The sequence below is a fragment of the Agelaius tricolor genome, unplaced genomic scaffold, assembly GCF_023055355.1.
Source record: "Agelaius tricolor isolate 1412-34295 unplaced genomic scaffold, bAgeTri1.0.p SCAF_8, whole genome shotgun sequence".
Lineage (NCBI taxonomy): Eukaryota > Metazoa > Chordata > Aves > Passeriformes > Icteridae > Agelaius > Agelaius tricolor.
Window position 1 is genome coordinate 32,418,917 of NW_027269268.1, and position 22,954 is coordinate 32,441,870.

The 22,954-nt window shown below is 35.8% G+C and overlaps 1 protein-coding gene across 23 annotated transcripts in view; it reads right to left on the bottom strand.

Moving 5' to 3' along the window:
* Positions 1 to 22,954, bottom strand: part of SORBS2 (sorbin and SH3 domain containing 2) — a 145,230-nt gene that overhangs the window by 16,757 nt on the left and 105,519 nt on the right. For 11 of the 23 annotated variants that reach the window (XM_071432228.1, XM_071432236.1, XM_071432230.1 and 8 more), the window contains 8 exons: positions 13,305 to 13,357; positions 12,476 to 12,663; positions 8,688 to 10,247; positions 5,922 to 6,013; positions 3,474 to 3,520; positions 2,171 to 2,285; positions 1,947 to 2,075; positions 3 to 206 (listed from right to left, as the gene is read on the bottom strand). In XM_071432228.1, coding sequence (XP_071288329.1) covers positions 3 to 206; positions 1,947 to 2,075; positions 2,171 to 2,285; positions 3,474 to 3,520; positions 5,922 to 6,013; positions 8,688 to 10,247; positions 12,476 to 12,663; positions 13,305 to 13,357 — 2,388 coding nt within the window. The remainder of the gene's footprint in view (positions 1 to 2; positions 207 to 1,946; positions 2,076 to 2,170; positions 2,286 to 3,473; positions 3,521 to 5,921; positions 6,014 to 8,687; positions 10,248 to 12,475; positions 12,664 to 13,304; positions 13,358 to 22,954) is intronic. The other 12 variants (XM_071432238.1, XM_071432225.1, XM_071432222.1 and 9 more) reach the window with 3 other exon arrangements.

Consider the following 22,954-nt stretch of genomic DNA (forward strand, 5'->3'; position numbering starts at 1 on the left):
ACCTTAGTTGAACTTAAATGATGTATTCTGTCACTAGAATAGCTTTGGGGTATTGGAGGGTCAGGATAGTCATCTACACCTTTTGATGGATTCTTTTTGATGACTTCTACATAGGAGACAGGGAAGATGCCTTGTTTGTTGGTTCCTGGTATTTTACCTTCATACCAGTTTTGATCAACTCGCTTAAGAAGAATTACTCTGTCTCCCTGAAATGCATTATGAAAATGAGTTATCGGCACATACATTGAAAGTTAATTTTGTACATAACAACTATTATTTTAACACATAATATTATCTTCCCTACAGTGCTGCTTCTGATCAGTCTTGAGCATCATCTCCATTTTCCCATTTTTTCCTCCCGTTGATAACAGCCATATATAAAACTATCATCCCAGTAAAAGGAGGGGTTAGGCATAGACAATAAATGCTGTTCTTTTACTGGAGGGGAATCTCATCTAGTCCTTTCCTCTTGCTTGGGAGATTAACATTAACACTTTTCTTTGGAACATAACCTGTTTTAATTGTTGGCCAAACCACTAGCTAATGCCCCAACCATAGTATGCATTGACTGATATGCCCATTTTTTCTTAAGAGTGATAAAAGTTCAACAGTGAAATCCGTGCAAGTGCTTTGTCATCAGTAGCAATTCGAGTAAGTGAAGGTAGAAAACTAAAATATGTCAGTCTGTTGAAAATATGAGAGAAATAAGTGTTTTTCCTATGTAAAATAGGCAGAACCTCACTGTTTTTAGGGACTGTAGAAATTGAAATGGGAAACATCAACCTTATATTCAAAGCTTGTACTTTACGTGCTAGACCCTTCTTTGGTTTGCATGATGTTCTTTTCACCATGTCTTTCTGAAACAAATCCTTGCCTATTAGTTTTGCATTCTTTTGGGTTTCTTCAATTTTGTTTCTGTAGCTGATGTGTGGAGTTCACTACAATTGTCCTTAGTGAGATGGAACAAAGGAAAACCAATGCAAATCAGCTTTCTAAACAAACCAAAACTGGGCCATTAAGATTATGATCACCTCAATAAACACAAAAGCTAATTTTAGAAAGAAATAAGACCCCCAATTATCCCCAACCTCTGACTTCTCTAAGTTCCACTTCCTGGGGTTTTTTTAGACCTCTCTGACTTTTACAAATTTCCAATTAATAAAAAAAATCCATTATTTTCAGTAGTGCTGGATTAGGCTGTAGGTCAGCAACAAACATCTCTATCCTTACTTTTTTGCTTAAAAGAAAAACAAACCACTGAAAAGCTTCTATGAACTCTAATTCTTAAAAGAAAAAAAAAAGTAAGGGGCAGAACTTCCCAGTGGATGAGAAGTAACCACTGCTTACAACTAAGCATTTAATGTCTGCAATAATAAAGTTTTTCTACAGTATTAATATTTCAATGTCTAACAAACTTCAAAAATTAAACAGTTATTTTGTTCATGTGCAATTCAGTATAGCCAATAGGATATGCATAGGAAAGATAATAGAACATTATAAACAAAGAGCTGTTATTAAGTAAAATATTTACATTCACAAAAATATCTCTGAGGCTTTTTTTGGTATCTTTTATCTTGTGTAATTTTCTATTTATTCTGCATTAAAATCCTTACTATGATAATTGTGACAGCCAGAAATAATTTAAAAAAGGAATAGATAATTGAAGTGAAAACTCAAAATTTATCTGGGCAGTTAGCAGCTGATTGCATATGCTACTCTGCCACAGTCCAAATTAAAGGCAAAACACATTTACAGTATTTTCAGGTAGCTGAGACAGACTGCAAGGCAACAAGCTATTATGTTAGTGTTTCCTACCATGGCACTGCTTTGTGCATTGCAAATCTAGAATGCAGAGTGTACAAAGAGCAGTATTTACCTATATATTGATTCTGTGTAGCAGGAGACATTATAATGGTATTTTGATGGAAGATAGTTCTCAACTGTACCTTTCTAAGTGATAACTCCACATTTGTGTCTGCACTGAAATTATATTTGGCAACAGCTTCTCCAATCTCTCCAATCTGTGCAGGGGGAGGTGGCCTGGCAGGCTGTGCTTTTTCTGGGGGAGAAAGTTTCTAAGGAAAAAAAAAACACCGGATTTTCATCATTCTCATGTGGTTTGTGGACCTATTACCCAAATTAATTAAAAGAATTAAAACAAAGAACAAACCTCAACATAAGAAATTGGGAATATTCCAACTCTTCCATGGTGCTCACCCTCATACCAGTTTTGATCAATTTTCCTGAGGATATAGACAGTATCTCCTTTCTTAAAGGACAGCTCTCTGTAACAAATTTATTTATATCAGATGTTTATAGCTTTACATTTAACTCTTCTCCCTGCATGGTTCCTGAGATCTTTACAGTTTGGAACTTAAACAGAATGTAACAACTAAACATTTGAAGAAAAAGTGTCACAGCTATGGTACATTTATCAGTTGATCATAACATATAAAATCAAATGACTTGCATTGTGAATCCCCATGAAGTATCTATAGGTTACAAAGGCCTGTCTTACATTGTGATTTCAAGGAGGCATTGCTGGTTACCACCAGAGAACTTAGTATGATGTGTGCATGCAAGTATGATGATCTTCATGGCTTATCACTACCTTTCTGCAGCATAAAGCTTGGTGTGCTTCTGCTCTACACATTTTTTCTTTCATAACATCTATTCAGAAGCATGAAGGACACAGGATTATGTTCTCACCATTTCTCAATATCAGAGACAGTGGGTTGTTAAATGTTGGATACCAAAAAAGGGACTTTAACATCATTAAGAATATTTTCAGATCCTGGCTTGGGAGATCTTTGCAGTATCATCCATTTGGTTTTTCAAGAGCTAATGTGCTGCTCCGGTAATTTCAGTTGTGACTTTTGTCCTGACACAGCTAATGTAATTCTACTGTCAATGTTTGGTCATATCTAAAGACTGTTTAAATGTCTTGAATCATTAGAACAACAGCAGAACTTAATTGTAGACATTCTACTTTGTCTCATATCCTAAATTAGTGGTTCCCAATATTTTGCTATGGACCACTGCTTTTTGTGTTGGTATGTGGCACGTTACATCCTGCAGAAAGCCTGTGTGTGTTGAGACAGACAGGAAGAGGCTGAAGCATTATACAGACTTTTGATAAACTCATTATCTATGACTCTGGTTTTAGCAATTTACCCTCTGTCACCTAAATGTAATTCACAACCAAGAGCCTTCACAACCTGTGCTCTAGAAGGTGGAAGATGCACAGCTATTCATGTGTTCAAACAGATACAATGGAGAATATAATAATTTAAGATAATTTTTTTACAAAGTAACTTCTCACACAGTTTGCAAGTGCAGGGACTACTGTGGCAGCAAGCAGGGTCCTCATGCCCATGGCATCCACTGTTGAAACTGGCTCGAACACCACTTAAGTGGTAGAAAGAGTTTGCTTGAATTATGAATTCTTGAATGAACAAAAGTCTAGTACTTACTTAGAAGTCTGAGCTTTAAAGTCATATACAGCTCTAGCTGGCAGTTTCTGAAAAACAGGTGAAGTGATTAATACATTCAGGTAGTATTACTGTATGATAAATGTGTTTCAATTTTTAAATGGTGACCAAGATCCAAAAAGAAAAGGATGAGCTTTACAGTGGTTCTTGAAGAAATAGGCAATAAAATATACATCTTTTTTTTAAGGTAGTTAGGTGTTTGGGACTTAGTGTTCTAAAACCAGAAATAGCTAAATTTTAATGCAGACTACTGTGCAACTTGATGTTTAAGAGAAGTACCAAAGTAAATAAAAAAGTCACTTATGTCAATGTGACTTGTAGGCAACTAGATCTCTAGGTACAACATAAATACACATACTTAATATTCTGTAGTATTTTAGGTGCCTTTAATGTAAACTTGTTATCTGTAGGCTAATTTCAATTGCAATGATGCATGACATTTATATATATATATTTATATATACACGTATTCTCTGACAGCTGGAAATGGTTGGAATATTTTTAATTTCTATAATTACATTCATAGTTTTAAGAAAGCACAGGACTGGAGGTGATCTGGGTCATCTGTGCAGCTCTCTTGCTATCACAGGCAATCACATGATAACATTTCTTTCATACATTTATCAAGTTCTGTCACCAAGTACATGTAAGCTCAATAGGACTGTCTGCATCTGACAAGTAGCCAGCACCAGATACTTCAGAGGAAGTGAAAAGCAGAACCACATGAGGGCATTTGTTGAAGTGATTTAGTCTTGCTCTGCAAGTACTTGCACAGATAAGATCACCCCATTCTAATAAATTCCTCTCTAGGACGTCCTAGTGACTAGAATGAGCTGATTATGCTATTCTGAGAGATACTATTTGTCATGATGTAAAGGTGCACATCTTTTTATGACAGGAATAAAAAGGGACACTTGTAAATTTTACATTTTAGCTTTATTCCAGGCCAGCTGTTCTTGACTTGGTTCTCTCTCTTCTTGTCATTTTAAGACTAGCAAATCTAGCACACCTACAGAATTGTCTTCAATATAATAAAAAGCCCCTGAAGTTATTATACGGATCCTGTCAATTTGAATTTTGCCGTACTAATACAATTTTTATTACAGATCTTCTTCAAATAAGATAGCCTAAATTTAAAAGCATTTTTCTGTTCCTTGCTCTTATTAAAAACAGTCTCTTAGACAGGAGGGGATATTCATATCAACATATGATTCACATCAACTGTAACTAAGCCCTATGCAGTCTTTCCTGATTTTGGTACAGCTGGTATTGTAACTCTTAAAGCAAATAACAGAAAAAGTGGATATGAAAAGAACAGTGGAGCTGTTTAAATACAAAATACTTTGAAATGTACAAAACATACTGGAAATAGACATGCCTTTTCTCTTTAACATTTTTAAACTTTTTAAAACGATCTTAAAAATGTCTTGTAATTTAAGTATTTTATGTATTTTCAAATTGAAAGATGATTTTCCATGTCACAGGATTCTTTAAAAGAAACATACAATATGGCTCCTATGGAACTATGGAACTCCTATGGAACAATATGGCTATGGAACTTCTTTAGACTGTATTTTGTAATGAGAAATCTTTTTTTTAAAAAAGCAGACTTTTAATCAAATTGCAGAAATATAAGCAAGTCAGTGGGGTATAAATGGTTCTGAATTCAGTTCTAACCATACCACCATTTATCAAGGTGTATAGCCCAGACTAAAATCTTATCTATTAGCAATTAAAATATAGTAATCTTTTATGTTGTTTGGAGAGCATTTATAGTTCTAGACCTATAAGCATTCTTAAGATACAGAATAATATACGTTATTTTTCAATATGTACTTTTCAGTGATGCTTTGTGTTACTTTAAAGGTGGTACACTTCCATTTTCTGGTGGCCTGCTTCCATTTACTCTTCCAAAACATAAAAGCAATCAGTACCTAACCATAATCACCAACTGCTACAGATGTTAGAGACTCCTCTTAGGATAACTGGTTTTGTCTAATCCACTGACAGCAGTGGTTTGCTTTCCAAACAAAAATAACAGTGAAATATAGATATTTTGTATCAGTTTTGAAACTACCAAGGTAGTTTCTTTGTGTAATACTTCGGGTTTCTGAACAGCCTTTCCCCAGTCAAGTCTGTTATTTTTCTCTATTCCAAACACACACTCCAATCAGTTTTGACAGAGCTGATCAATAACTAGTGAATTTATGTCCATTTCTATTTAATAAGGAACAAAAGAATGCAGCTTATCTTACAAAGCCTGATATTATTTTAACTTCTTGAAATACCAATCTCCTTAATGAAAAAGGAAGATGCTGTTCCTTTGGTCTGCATCATTATATAGTCTTAAAACCAAGACAAATCTTGTCTCAAATATGTTTCCAATTTTCCATATGGATATTGCTGTGTTATTTATTGTTGTTTCACTACCTCTTTGTCTGTAGTTCCTCTTCTCTCCCTTGGAGTACATCGTCCCACATCAGTGAAAGCAGAAGAATAGCTTCCAGGAGACTCCTGGTCTACTGAAAACAGAAATTATGTGAAACTACGATAAACAAAACCATTAAAATCTGTAATGCTGCTTGCTTTCATTTCGGGGGGTGAAGAGATATTGAAATCTATATTTTACATTTAATAGAAAGAAAAGCACATGGTATGATGGTTAAGAGCACCTTTAAAGGAAAAAAAAAATTACTAACTTTAAGGAAAGGCTAAGGCTGTCCTCTGATCCAGAGCAGAAGGAACTCTATGACTGAGGATCAAGAGAGTGTATTTATGCCTCACTGTGAAAAGGGATGCTCCCCTGCTGGGCCAAGTGGAAGACATGACAGCAGGTCTCAGACTCCACCAGGTTGCAGGACATTGTTTGGAATGCCAGCAATGTAAACACATAATTACATGCACAAGACATGATTCAAGCATGCTTCAATGAGAAAATGTGAAGAAACATTGTTTCCTCCTAAGTGATCTAAGATGCATTTCTACTTTACCAGGGGCACATGTTAGGCAGCACAAGGGAATTTAAAAGGATGTTACTTGATAAAAACAATTTTGTTTTAAGAGATGGAATACAAATCATATTAGTCACCAATCTATGTGGCAGACTTTTCTAAAGCACAGTTTGCCAGTGTTTATTAGAGGATGGTGAATATTTTCTCATGTTTTGATAAGGATAAAATCAAAATCTCATACACTCTATAGCTCTGCAAGTTGCAAATGTGAACTGAAAATAGAACTATTTAATGAACTGTCTCTTAACTTCTAGAAGTACTGTTTTAGTTTCCTACTACCACAGTGGTACTTTCTAGTGGAAACGTGATTTATATTTGTCTTCCCTTGACTTCATTCCCACAATCTGTTGTTACCAACATTTCTAAAGAAATGCAAGTGGAACAAAGAAAAGAACTGAAAGCATCTCATCCATTCTAATTGGTTGTTGGCTAAGCCACAAAAAATTGAGGCTATTGATAAATACAATGGAGGTAAAGAGATCATTTTATGATTTATGCCATTGGTTGTAAGCATGTCATTCCCAATAAGTATATCCTAGCCCTAGTTCTGGACAGCTTTTTTGATACGGCATGTGTTCCTGAATGAGGATGTACACCTACTGCATAAACCTAAAGATACAATGAATGACTCCAAACACATCTATTTTTTTTTTCTTAAATTTCTAGCAGTAAGAGAAGGATTTGGAAAGGAGTGAAGATGCAGAAGCTTTAGGACAAAAAATTCTCCTTTTCTCCACAGCTCCTTATGCAGTCAATACTGGTAGCTTTGAGTCATCTGCTATGACCTTCAGGTCTCTGTGTGGTTCTAAGAGATGCACACACATCCAGCAAAACACGAAAACTTGATTAGAAGTAGAGCTCAGCTATGACTGGTGCTGATGGAAACTAATTGAATATTCTGCTTTACTCGTTCTCCATGCTACTTTAGGGATATTAATGTTGACAGAGTGTATTGCTTTCCTCATGCCAGGCTCCTTCATAACTGCAAAAGCTAATAGAAATCCACATTTACTTTACACTATGGATTTCCTTATTTTCACAGACTGGAAAATTCTCATTTAGCAACTACAATATGTGAAAAACACATTTTTCAACAACTTGAGTCTCATCATGTAGTACTGTGTGCCAGGGTTAATTATGATCAAGTATGACTAATTAAATTCTAAACTGCATTTTATAGCTGTTTTTTTACCAAATTTTCTATTCTAAATATGCCTGTTACAACTAGTTAAGAAAAGATGGTAATAAGTTCAATTCTGATTTCTCTTGAAATACATATTTATTATTGTGCTACTTGCAAAAGTTACACAAAAACATGTGAGAATAATGATAAGATGGGTTTGATCAAATATTGCATAATTTCTATATTAAAGACATTCTCTCTTACATCCATTTGGGATTTCAAGAATATATTTTAACTATTTTTTTATTTTTAAAATTGAAATAAAAGAAATATCAAAAAAAGAGGCAGAGCAACAAACAACTCAAAGCAGTAACTTTAAAAACAGATTGGTCATACGTACCCTGACAATTTCATTCTTGTTTTGATTATTGAGAAATTCCCTTCTAAGAAGACAGGAAATTTCTCAAAATTTATTTTGAAATTCTATGGAAAGAATTAGTTTGGCTGCCACAGAAATTGGAAATTGTTTGAACAGTGGAAATGGAAACTTCCTAAAATGACCTTAATATCTATTCACAAAAAATAACACAAAGTAGTGGATTCATAAGAAAACAGAACCATCTGTCTATGATACTGGCAGCATTAACAGCATTTTTATCACTTATATTTAATAAAATTATATAGTAAAATATATTTTAGAGTCACATTCTTTTTTTCTTAGTGATAAAGAAGAAACCAATATGCAGATAATCCTAAGTTTGACCAGCATCTTATGATGCATGAATTCACTGCTTAATAACATCATTATAATTTATAGAACTAATTTAGTTTCAATTAGTTGAAATGCACTGCTACTTCAGTTGTCCTGGTTACTGTATTTTGTGAATAGACAGCAAATTTATCTATCCTCAACACCTAGGTGAAAATGATGTCCTTCACTAAGAATTTTGTGGGATGAAAGCTTCTTATAGACAACACAAAGTGGAATGAGAAAGGGTGGGAAACACAGGGAGTAAGGTTGGATAAGTCAATAACAAGGATAGAGGAAGAAAGTAAATCCACCTTGGAAACACAGTGCACTATCATTGTTGTTAGTTGCATCCATGTCTGGAAAAGAGGCACTAAGAGGTAATCTTCCACAATCATTCTGGTACAGTGGACAATGGATAGCACCATCTTGAGGCAGTGGATGAAAAGGCTGGTGCGTGGGACTCTTTTTCAGAGCTTTAAGAGATGAATTCCTTTCTGGAATGTCTGGAAGCAGCTCAGTAATAAGTCTGTGTAATATACTGTTGTCGGGCAAGCTTCCCCGCCTTTTTTCAGCTTTAATTTGGTCACAGATGTCTTTAAGTGCAGAATCTAGTGCTTCAAACACAGATGACTTGCATTTTTTCTTTTCAGTTTGTTTTTTAGGAGCTGCACTTTTTTTCCTCCGGAAAGGCACTGGACTGACGAGGAATGCTATCTTAGACAGGCCGGATTCAACTTCCTGTCTCCTTGGATCTTCAGTGGTTTCTTGCTTAGCCCTTTCATGTTTTAGCATGGTGGTGAAGCGGGTGTAGGATGCTGGGCATCGCCCTTTGCAGGAGCTGATGAGATGCCTGTGGTGGTGGTGATGGTGGTGGTGGTGATGGCCTGATCCATAGAAGCTTTCAGATGAAGTGAAGGAAAAGTGATCAAAGTCACTTTCACTACAAAAGGATGAACCCTCTATCTGGATAAAGTCACTGAGATCAGAAACCACTCCGTCTTGATCGCTGTCTGAAAAATCTATATGTGATCGTTGTGGCTCATCACTGGTCACTTCAATATGAATTGGCACCAGGGTTTTAGACTTGTAGCTCCGTTGTACCTGAGAGGGATGTCTGACTGGAGTTTCTTCTTCCAGCAGGGATTCGATAGAAAACCGCCTCTTTGGACACAAGCCATTTTTAGGAGGCTCTAATGTAACTGTTGACAACATGTCATCACCAAGGTTCGGCATTGATTTTGACTTCTGAATTAACTTTTCAAATTCAGATATTCTGGTTGGCACCATGTCTCTGGGCACCTCCTCAGTAGATGACTCTCTCCAGCCTTGAAGAATACCTTTGTGCTGTTCTTTTTCATATTGCAGTATTCTGGACTTGACAGAACAAATCACCTCAGAATTCATCAAGTCCTTGCGATTGATGCGGTGCATCTTTTTGTACATCTTGAGGAAACCTGGAGCATCATGCGCAGATCTGTGACGAACTCTTGACCTACCACTACCACGGCCCTCAGCGTATGGGGAGTTCCAGTTCATTGAGCAAATTTCTTTGGAGTCCTCCTCACATAACAGAGAGCCCATGCTTTCGGCCTTGGCCTGTGCATCAGGATAGCTATCATGATCATCTGTCAACAGGTCATCACAGCTACGAGATTTCCTCTTTGGAGAAGCAGCTTCCTCTGTGCTACTCCAGACTTCTGCATTTTGGCGAGTCATTTGCCAGCCATTCTTGTAGCTGGTTGCCCTTCTTGAATCATTTGGAACAGCTAAATGTTGTCTGTAAGTGCTACAGTAATCTAATTCATTTGAGGTGTTGTGGTTGTGCACTGAGTAACTTAAAAGGGATGGATATACTTTGCTAATATCCCCACCTTTATAATCCATAGAGCAGCATGGTAAAAAAGAGACATTGCCAGAAATTAAAAGATTCAGAAAGTTGGAATTAGCATCAGTAAGTATTAGAAAGACTAGAAAAGAGATAGTAATTAGTGCATTTATCAGCTTAGGTCAGTACATAGTTTGTTACAGACTAGGACTGCAGAGTTAATTATTAAGTTATTTTCCAGCTGCTAAAATGCACTCATGATAATCTGAATAACAAAAAGAATTCCTTATTAATTATAGAGATGTTATCTCCTCTACAACTGCTGCCATCAAAACAACATAAGAAACCAGGCATTAATTTGGGATTAATTGGGATTTTTAAGCAGGTCAACAGACAATAAAAACTGCAAAGTATTTAAAGATGAAGTCACACAACAAATCTAGACCTCAGGGTAATACTGACTTTTCCAACGGAGCATTCTGAAAAAGTTGTTTATGATTTTTAACCTGTATAATACCCAGAGTTCACAGCATCCACATATTCTAAGATAATTAAAATAAAGATAAATCTTTGTATCAGATCAAATAGGAAATTTCTCCCTGTTATTCACAGGTAGTCTGCTCCTTCCCTGTGTGGCAGCACTGAAGGGAGTAGTGTTTTGTACAGCTTATGCAGGGCAGAGGAAGGCAGCTCAGGAAGTGCTATGCAAGTGTAAAGGAAGGTGTATCAGTTTACTGAGCCTAACCACAATGTAGAAGTAAAAATAACCCTTAGATTGACTTCCATAACAAAAGCCTGATTTTTCAAGCTTTAAGACATATTTTTATGTGCATGGTAGATCTAGAAGACACTACAAGACAAATCTGGAACAGTGGTCTTTCATAATTGTACTGAACTTTCAAAAATAGTCTCAAGTGGCAACATTCAGTTCAGGAAGATGCTTCAAACAGCTCAGTCTGCTTTCTAAAAGAAATGGAATCTAGATCTGAAACTGAAACACTTGAGTTCAAAATTCATGGTGATCAAACAGTTTATAATGTGCTCCTTAACAAATTGGTTAATTTCAAGAAAAAATTAAAATTCTACAGGGGTCATAATGCTGGGACAGAACAGTGTCACCTTCTGAAAGGTAATTGGCTGTGGAAGATATTCTTAATGGAAGGATTTTCAAAAACAGGAAGTGTTGAAGTCATGCTTAGTACTTGTTATTGGTGGCGGAGTCAAAGGCACGTGCAGGCAAGTAGAATCTATTAACTTTTTACTGCCTGGCCTAGTAAGCCAAATGGATGAGTTATTCCACTTTTAAAATTACTGCTGTAACACTTTAATATTTTAAATGTTTAAAATACATTTGCTTTTCAATCACTTCACTCTCAATGTTCCTCACTGCTTTTCTTAGACACTTTCTGTTGCAGTCTAGATATTATGTTCTTTTCACTGTGAATTTACTGTTACAAAAATTTACTGATTAGTTAGTATAGCTACAAAACAGAGCAATTAAGAGAATAATAAAAATAATAATTCAAAGAGATGGAGACATATTATATTCAGTATTATTCTATATATTACTTCCATTTTATATTTTACTGGAAGCTTTTTTGTTTTCTAGAAAAACCCATCCAAATCTCCAAAAACCCAAATAAAGAACTGACTCTGTGATCTCTTTCCTGGAGAGACATGGAAAACAGTAATAGGATGGTGAGTTACTTGCCAAAAATAAGCTAATTAGATTGCATCAGCTCTACTAAATACTACCAAGGATTTAAAAAGTAAGAAATCAGACTATGGATGCTTTCTTGATTAAATAATGTCCTGATAACAATGGATATTTTCTTGATTACATTAGGTCCTAATAATGGACAACTAAGACATCCCCTATGGATTTAAAAGGTCTACTATCCTGGACATACATCTTTAATCTTACAGGTAATTTGTCTCAATTTACTTTCTCAATATAATAAAACTAGCTTTAAAATCACAATAATCTAGTAAGAGAGTAGTAGAGTTAATAAAAATAATAGGGTTTATGTATTGTGGTAGAATTCATAGTCTTCTTTTAGTCAATTCTCTTTTGTCAGAACAAGCAGTTGAAACTGGAAAATCCTTGTTACAAATCCAGCTTTCCAGCTTAAAATTACACCTGTAAGAATAAAGAAGTCTGCCTTTCAGGAAAGGCTCAAAGCTGCTGACCAAGCCGCAGCAGGCAGCTGCTACCCACATGCAGTACAACACATCAGCAGCAGTTTTCTGCTAGCTAACATGGCCTCCTCTTACCTTTAGCTCGTGATGGAGAAGAAGGAGATGAGCTAGTTAAAGGCTTCCTAAGGGTGGAACATGAGCCCTGTGTGTCTGTACGGCCCAGGTTAGGTCTGTTGGCGTTCTGGTCACTGTGTGCCCTCTGGTGACTCACAGCGGGCTCTGACTTCCTTCGCTTTCTGTAGTCACTCGCAGTACTTGCAGAACTACAGAAAAATGCAGGATCAGTCTGACTCTGAGATCAGAATTCAGGAATTTAAGAAGTAAGGTCATAATTATAATATTGGTTTATAGATGAAAAACACATAAAGGGAAGAAGCACTCGTCTCACATATCTTACAGCCTATTTCCCAGTGAAAAGATTAATTTGTTCTTAGCCTGGTTGTTTTAAAACTGTACACAACATTACTATGCCATTTTCTTTGAAATAAATGCATCAAGATATGTTAGACTATTTTTTGGAACTAGAGTTTAGGTGCAAAGATATGAAAAAGATAGAGACTGAGAACAGTCAAGGTATCATGCTTAGGGAAACAGCACTGAATACAATGCAGGCAGTAAGGGTAAAGAATAAATCACTGCTGCTGAGAGAGAAGCTCAGGGATGTTAGTGGAAAGACCCAGAACACGGTGTGATTAATTTAAATGCAAACACTAAGTCCTTGTAAAACTAAAATAAAATCTACACATCAGTATCAAAATCAACACTTCAAGCATCTAATTTGCCAGTAGCTCACAAGGTGAATGTTAAAATCTGACTCTTCACAAAATCTGCTGGTGTCAGGTCCCAAAGAAGACCCTCAGGCTGGATAATCTGTGTCTGCTGAAGTATAGATAGTGCTTCTTACCTGGAGGGCCTGTCCAGGCCTCTGTCTGTTGAATAGTGATGATATAAGGAAGCCTGTGAAAACAAAAACATGGATTGTTATGTTTGTATTTGAAGAAAGAGTGACAATTTTTTTTATCATATTTGATGACTCCTTGTTACTCTGTGGCAAATCCTATAACAACAGCCCATGATAATTAACATCCTGAGCACTCCATCATAGACACAGCAACATTTCATGAGAATAAATTATGCAGCTTTTAAAAAGCATTGCTAGATTTCATTACCTATTCTACTTCAGGAATTTTTTTCCTTTAAAGCACTGTTACATAATGATCCCTAATCATGCTTTTTTATATACTTTTCAAAACCAGTCACAGAACAGCTGAAACAAATCTTTACTGTAAAAACAGAAAAATCTGAAAATTATTCTTTTATGTATATGTGAGGTCTGCAAAGCTTCTCTTCATCCCTCAGTTACTCACCAAAATCCTACAACCAATAATAGCCAGAAGCTTTTGTCAATCCCATGATGTTTGTGGTGCACAACTGGCCTTATATACCTGGTAAGAACAGTTCTCATCACAGAAAATGAGTCATTGCTTATGGAGTTACAGATGCAGCTACTGGGAGATGGAACTTCCATAATTACATTATTAATTCAAAGTCAGCCTTAAATGACTACTGATTTTAAATCAACCATTTTAAGCCTTTAGTCAGAATTAAGTAATATTACAGTTCTGGTACCCAGGTATGAATCTAGAATGAACTGCTTGGTTCCTGGGGTATTTCTTCATGGGTATAAAGCAGTCAGGTTCAAGAATTGAACTTCTTTCAAGTTCCTGCCATGTCACTTCAGCTTTCCATAACCCAATGGACTAGAAATAGAACTATCATACAAGTTTCTAAGGTGCAGGAAATATTTTTTCCCTTTATAGAGAGCCTTCTTGGCTTTTTCTGTGCATGGAAAAATCTTTGTCCTGAAGGACTGCTGAAGTAATGCCACTCATGGGCTGTACAAATCCTTTCTTTTGTTGGATTTTTTTTTTCCCCAATGATTTGATTTGCAAGCTCATGAACAGAACTTCACCCAGATCTGTTAACTGACACTTAGGTAGAGAAGTCACCAGTAGTCTTAGAATATTTGGGAACAGATTTTTTAGGACTATGGGGTGGGGAGAGCCACACAAACATGCCACAATATGAAACAAATGTTATCTAAAACTTGAGCTATTTTCACATAGTTCATATTTTCAAGTTTTTCTTTACACCCTCTGAAGGCTTATAAGTACTTTGTGACGATTGTCCCATCACTCTCCAAATGCAATGATTTTAAGATATATATCAATACTATGAGGTCTATCTGCAATAAAACCATAGAAGCCAGACACAGCGTTGCTCACACCACCAGCCAGTATAACCACAGGACGCAAAGGCCTCATGTCTGTGTGCTTCCCTGCACTACCCATAAAATACACATTCAGCCTGTCCTGGAAAACACTCGAGTCTCATTTCAAAACTGGCCACAACCATCTTCCTTCTCTTGACCAGTCACTGCCATGGTCTGGAAGCAGCCAGGAAGGACACTCAGGACCACGGGTGATCTCTCAGAAATGTTGCACAAGGTGGTGCAAACGCTGCAGACAAATTTTCATTGAGGATGAAATGCAGATGCATTTCAGGTGCAGATGCCAACCACCTCCACTTGCTACCACTGACCACATCGGAGGGGACAGTGGCCAAATGGCCCTGAGGCACTGCTTGCTTCCCACCACCTGTAGTGGCTCCATGTCTGTACAGACCATGATGTCACTCCCAAGGGTGGAGCAGATCCTCACTCTCTCCTGTGGAAGGCTATGGGATCACACAATGGAAATCCCACCAGAGGGAACTTCTTTTCACAGCATTCCCCAGGCTATACACAGATGGCTAGAAGTGCCTATCATGCCAAAATTGCTTGCTGGGTTACTGGCTTTCACTTTACATCCTTTAAGATTCTTTTACCACCTTGAATGCAACTTACCCTTTTATCCTTTATTTGATGCTGGCTTTAAAGTTTTTTCTCTATGACAGATCCTGTACTTTGCCCATTCTACAACACTAATTTCTACTACAGGCATATATTATTTTATAGATTGTGTGGAGTTTATACCTTCTCTCCACAGGAAGAGCTTCATTGATGTGACATATAGAGGAAAGGTGAAAGTAAATGCTGTGTGTGGTTGTTTTTTACTACTTGTTTTACTGTTTGCAGCTGTCCTATCAGCTCTTGGGTGTTTATTGACCCACTTTTAGATGGCCCAACTGAACACATCTCTCCCATCCCCAAAAATAATTAGCCATCTTCCACAATATTCAACACTGCTCTATATGAATAAAGGCAACTTGAAAAAAAATTAAATACTGGAGATGACAACTCCAAATCTTTTTTGAATACTTTGATTTGGTTTTACTAAAAAAAATGATATATTTATTTAGAATTTATCCAGTATTTTAGCTGTTTTCATGCATCAAGGCTTTAATGCTGATTAAAAATGGAGCTAGGGAAAGTAGGCAAAAGTAAAACGAAAATAACAAATAGGCTTGTTTGTACGATGGTTATAATACTTTATCAAGTTATTTTGAATAGTCTCCTCCTTTGGAGAAGTATTAAGTTGCTGTCATTTTTGAACATGATTTATCATATTTAAAGATTACTAAAATTTCAAAATTAAAGAGAGGACTTTGTAAATTAATCCAAGAGAAAACCAGTGATACTTAATAGCCATTTTACCCAGACCTACTGAACATGGGAATATTTCAAAGTCATGTTAGGGCTTTTAAATTGTCTTCCTTGATATATTGAAAACCAACAGGAATTAGAAAAGGCCTAGAAGCTTTTTCTTTCAGAGAACTGGGCCCAAATTTCAAAACTATGAGCTTTTTCTAGATCTATAGAGAGCTTAAAATCAAACGAGAGTAAATTGCAAACAATTAACAATTTAAGACCACAATTTAAGTTTAACTTTTGGAGAAACTACAGAAGATGAGAGTGAATCACAAATATGGATGAATTAAAGCCACCATATGAAGCAAAGTTGCCAGTAGAGAGGATTTGCTGACTTTTGCCCTAACGCTGTAAAAAAGGGGAGGGAGTGGAGGAGGAATGAAAGCCTGAATCTCTCCCACTCAGAGTAGGGCAATGTCAACCCACTACCTGATCTTGATTAATTTTATTTGCAGTACTGACAGCAACTGTCAACCCTGAGTTATAAATTACAAAAGTACTATTAATTGCTGTTTTACCTGATGAGCAACCTTAATTGGAGCAATGACAGCTTAGCCACAAAGGCTTTCACTTGACAGATAGAATTTGCAGTCAGATATTTTAATAAAAAAATAAACTGTGCTGATGGATTAATTGTGCAAGGCACATGCCCAACTCTGAAAAGTGGGAATTTGTCAGTTAGAGACGTATGGAGTGTTGTGTAATTCTGGGTATTAATCTCTGAGAAGTTTTGGGTATAAGGACTCACAGTTCCTAGGATAATAAGATCAACATCCAAATGCACTAGTGATCTGGAAAGATATGAAGACAAAGATACAATGATTGTGAATTAGAAATGTTTCATAGCTATCAGAAGGAAACCACTAAATTTTAACAAACCAAGATATAAATGGTGAGCATTCCAACCCTTCTTCCCAAGAGAATCATCTGAAAAAGAACCATTCATTTACCTCATTGGAAACACCAGAAGAATTGTCTTGAACATAGTCCAAAAGCTTTTTAGGTGGCTGCATCATAAAAGCAGAAGTGTAGAGATGAAATGAAGGAGGATCAATGGCAGCAAGGAATGAAACATGTGGAAAAGGTGACACAGTTAGAAATTAAGTGTTGACAGCGTCAGATACAAAGAGTGACACACACAGGTAGAATGGAAGGATAAATGTGTTATTTTTAAAATATCTTAATAAAATGTTAGTAACTTTAGGTGGTAAAATTTACAACTGGAATGGTTGAATAAATACCAGCAAGTTTTAACACTGAAAGAGAAAGGTCTAAAGCATCACAGTTATGCTCTGCTGGAGGAATTTCAATAGATTTTATCTTAAAAGCTATTGTTATCTGTAAAATATTGTTTAGATATGGTTAATCAGAAGAATTTATCTGTACTGTTTCTGCCCACATAGAAGGAGAAATGATAATACCACTTGAAGGGCAGGATAATGGAGATAAAATGTAATCCATAACAATGTGATAACAATATAGACCACTGCACAAGAAATTAAACCCAGATATATTTACCTTTATTATTTTTTAAAATTTTCATGGGATATTCAATGGGTAATTTTTAAAATGCTATGATTAAAACATTAAGGTTTTAAAAGAGTGTATATCATTTGCTTTCTCTTCTGCTCTCCCTGAAGCAACAGGGAGTTTTGATTTTGGCTTATGGCTACAGAAAGGGACTAAGGTGCCTGGTTCCAGGGTGTTCTCCAAGGCCCTGTGTCTGTGCTCAGGCTCCTCATGTAGCTGGCATGTCACTAATTAAAATTCTGATAGGCCTCCAGAGAACTGTTGGATGACAGGGAATGAAAAGAATGGGGATATTTTAAATCCTGATACTCTCAAGCTCATGTCTTTAGATTTCCTGTCTGTGGCCTGTGGCTTCTGCTTTTTAAACTCAAAAAATCTCGGGGAGGATCTTGGGGAGCTATGAGAATGCTTAAAAAGACTGAGGGAGTGCTTAGGTTTACTTCCCTCCTTTTTCTAAGGGGATTTTAACTTCTTTTAATTTTCTGCCTGTCTGAATATTGCAGACTTAGACACTCTTTTGGGATGAGGATATTTGCTATCTTTTTTCCTAAAGATGTTAGAGTGTACAGGAAAGAATTGGAGCTCTGTGGAGCCAGACAGGGAGTGTGCAAAAGCAAGAGCGGGTGCATCTCCAACCGAGTTGTTAAGGCGTTGTGCAGGGAGGAAGTGAAATCTAGTTCTCAGTCTTGCCTCAAGGACAGTGTTACTGTTTTACCATTGTAAAAAACATACAAACAGCCTTAGGTGCTTAGATACAACTAAGCCTATGGTATTTGCAGAAGAACTGCACGTGCTAAGGAAATTGAAGGTGAAAATTTGAGATATTTCTGATTTTTAGGTGTTTTGGCCAGATGCAACTATTCAGGTTTATAATTTTAGACGTAAGTGCTGGCAGCAGGTCTAAACCAGCACCTGTTTGCCAAAGCCCTTGTTTTGGGTAATGGCACTCTGTGAAAATTGGAGCAGAACTGAAGTCTGTCAATTCAAACAGGTGTCCAGCTTGAAAACAGAGCAAACCCATATCTCTGTGTTCAGGTAAAAAATACATATTCTGCATGTATGCATATAAGATATGAAGAAAAGGAAAAAAAATTCTCAGTAGTTCCTGCTGTAAGAAATTTGTTTCTGGCTTCATACATTTAAATTTAGATCTGGTCCTTTAAGTAAAAGTTATGATCTGTAACTTAGCTTCTCTAATGCAAACTGTCATATTTTTCTGTCCTAGAAGATTGTTCAAAAATAATCCAGCCAAATGAAAAATTTGAGAGAAACCAGCAAACATCCCTGTTTATAATGGAATTTGTCTTGTTATTAAATACTTACACACTACTATTTAGCTAATACCTACTCCTTATTAAAGCTATTACTATAACTACTCTAGCAATTTAAGAGTCTATTTGAAAAAAAAATACTTATATTTATGGGACTTTACTGCCTTTCCTCAAAAAAAACCCCTTATATTAATTTTACTGGCTTATACTTGGTGAATTTGGTAATTTAAATTCCTCATTCTAAAAAGATTTTTTTCCTAAAGTGGAAATATCAATATTCTGTCCTCACTTACCGGACGTCCAAACTCCAGCTCTGAAAAGAATTTATACCAGGGTTCGTTTTCTAAATCTATGTCATCTGGGGTTATGCGATCAGTCTGGAGCAGTTGTGAAGGAAAAGGGAAGGAAAAGGCACACACTGAGCAAAGTGCTAGAAATGCTGTATCACTTTAACAACAAACACACAGACATAGAACAAATATGGGGAAATAAATGGAATAAAATCAAAGAATGAAGATGGTATTTAAGATAGAGGATATTCGTGTTCAAGAGCTGTCATTCACTGGTAGCTTTAATACTTTTCTTTTGGTTGATGTTCTTCCAAGGACTGGAAGATGTTAAACATTTTAAAATTACACTCTTAAAGCTAAGAGGGCTCTTCGACCTTTTCTTTAACATCACTGCATTAGTTAATTACATTTAATGCTGCTAAAGATTCCTTGTTAGGAAGATGGTTTAAATGATTGTCTTCTCCAGCATAGGCAGGAAATTTCCCATCAGATCAGCAATAAAGACACAACTTTATCTGTATTGTTTTTGGTCATTCTTTGTCTTCTCACAAAGCATGTTAATTCTGAATCTTGATGTCTTGAAGCAAGCACTGAGCAGAGATAAGGAATATGCATCATGCAAGCATCACTATGTTAAAAAGCCACTTCAGCCTATGAAAAGGAACTGATGTATTTTAAATCCTATGGTCAAAAGATAGGGAACAAAAAATTATGCATTCCATTAATATTTGTTTCAGCAGTACTGTGAAATGCTTTATCTTGCATAGCCTTGTTGACATAATGAAGCATTTTTTTCGACAGTGGAATACATTGTTTTCATCTGAAAATTCTCACAACCAAGGGATAAAGCAATTGAAGATAGTATTAAGGAAATTCTTCAGTGAACAGAAGAATAATTGACAGATTTATTCAAGCAGCATGAAAACATGATGGTGCAAAACAGTACAGCTCTCAATGGGATATCTAATCAACTGTAAACTTGGCTGCATAATTACTTTCTAAATAGCTTCAGTTTCTTTGTAGCATCTGATGTAGGCTTTCATGCAGCACAGAATTACAGTGAACTGTTGGCTTAAATATCTCTGAAACAGAGAAATCCTCTTGTTAAAGACATTTCTGAATTTAAAATTTGCTTCTCCATAACTGTAATTATCAGAACCTAGACACTAATTATGGTGTGCCCTAGAAAGCAATCATCAAAGAAGACAGGGTCTTGCAATAAAGAATGACACTGGTGATCAAGTATGTGACACTTTTTCCTCCAGTTGAACTGTCACCAGTAGACTGGAGCAATCACACACAGCTATTTCTGTTTTCTGCAAAATATAACACTGTGCTTTTGACCATTTCAGGTAATTAAACATCTTACAGCACTTTTCTTGCTGCTTTTGGTGTTACTGGGACAGCCTGCCAAGACTGCTCTATTGAAAAGTCAACAATCCTTCAGAACTACCTTGGTGCTCACATATCTGGGAGCTGTTCATGCAATATCTGGACCCCAGCTGTTGTTTTATACACTTATCTTCACAATGCCCTTTCAAGTAAGAGAAGTAGTATTTCTGTGAATGCAGAGGGAAGTAAATGTCACTGATGAAAAACTTGCTGTGTTCCACAGAAGGGTTAGGAAGTGAAGATCCTCTGGAATTTTGCCCTTACATTTCTACCAGCCACAGCTGTACCTCAGCAGTACAGCTTGAACTCAACTATAGAAACCCAAGTCTTTCATAGAGAAACACTACTGAAATTAGTTTCATGAACTGACTACTAAAATGTGTGAATTTAATAGAGACTAGGGCTAATTTAAGAAAAAAACACAGGATTCTCTTCTACAGAGATAAAAAGGCATGAGGGCAAAAAATGACAAGATGCAAAATGCAAAAGATAACTTTATTGTATATCAACTTGATATACAGGAATTATAGGAAATGCTTGCCATATTTAGAGGGTTTTTTTGCTTATCTTAAAAAAAATTCCACAATTTGCATCTGAATAGTCTGAGAAGACATTACTAAACAATTATTTTCCATTCTTTCTCCGAACTAAGTTACTGTATGTTGAAATATTGCATGTTTTTATCTTTATATTCTATAAAAAAATTAATTTTCCCAGAAATGTTGATATCAACAACATTTCTGTGTATTTACAGAAAACAAACAAATAAATAAATAATATAAAATGTATATAGGGTTGGAATTGTGGAATTTTTTGCTCTAGAAGTCCTGGCCTACTGACATTGCTCTGAGCCTCAAGGTGCCCTGAAGAGCCCCACACCTACCCAGTGATGGAACCATGTCCCTCCTTGCAGGGAGGCAGAACACACTGACAGATCACCTGGGCTCCCCTAAACCAGCCAAGGAGATAAAAATGAGAATGGGAGTTGCCTCCCTTTTCAGCTTCAGGATACTCTTGCAATTAGCTGTAAGCTTAAAAACCCTTGTGTTTCTGCTGGTAAAGAAGAAGCTAGAAATCATGTATTTTATCTAGTTTCTAAGTTTTAATTTCTTCTTGGGTAGCACATAAAACGAGGCTGTTAAAAAGTATGTAAAGCTAGCTCCATGCAGCCAAGTCCACTTTAATTTACAGCTTCAACCGCAGAGGGCAGCAAACAAAAAGAAACTGTGCACTAAAGTCTGCAAATTCCCTGCTGCTGGCAGTTCTGGAGACGACTGCAATCCCTGTTCTGCCAAGATCAATACACAGGCAATTGATTTTGTTGGGCTTTTGGATTCAGTTGTGCTGACAGAGCTTTTTCTATTATCTCCCTTTCTAAGAGACTTAAAATGAATGAATAATTTTGACTTAGAAGCTGCACTTGGCTTAGTCTCACAAAGCATCTCCCAAACTACTGGAAGAGAAAGTAAAAGCAATAAGGGAAAATCCCTTTTTTCGACTTGCCAGTCAAATAATGTTCCTACAATCTATCCTTCATCTAGAAATTTAGTAATATTTTGGTTATTAATTGAAAATATACTACTGAAGACCACTAAGTAACTTCATTCCTTTCGCCTTTTGCACCAGATGGTCAACACAACACTGCATCAGCATACTCAAGTATAGAACAAGGACAATGAGCAAAATTACATCTCTAGTATTACATGTAGCTTTGCCTGTTCTTGGTTTGATACACAGATAGACATCCACAGGTAATAATCAAAATATATATAAATATATATATATATATATATATATTTATATATATTTATATATATATAAATATAAATATAATATTAATATATTAATAATAAATAAATATAATATATTTATATATATAAATTATATATATATATATATATATATAAAATATACATGTAGTATATTTATATATATATAAAATACATGTAGTATTTTGCATTTGCAAGTTCAAACACCAAACTGAAGCCTGTCTGGAACAGAGGGCTGAGATACCTGTTGTAAATTTGGCTTTGGCACTTTATTATCTCTAAAGAATTTTCTTTCACTTTTTAAAATTTATTTTTGGACTACTTTTAAATAGCTGTGGTAACTCCAAGTCTACTACAGATGGACTTAGTATATTTCTTCATGAGAAGAAATATTTTATATTGCCATATTAAGAATATCAAGCAGAATATTCAGATAACCAGATTGAGATGTCAAAAGCAACCAAATATGCATGCTCTAAAGAAAATTTCCAATTTTTCACTACACTAAAAACCAAACCAAACAAAAAACAACAGATGTACATCATGGAACAAGCCCAGTCTATTTCTGGTATTTGACAAAACAGTAATTTAGAAACATTTATTCTAATCATGAATTCTTCTTGAATATAAACTCAGTACAAAATTTGTTTGTT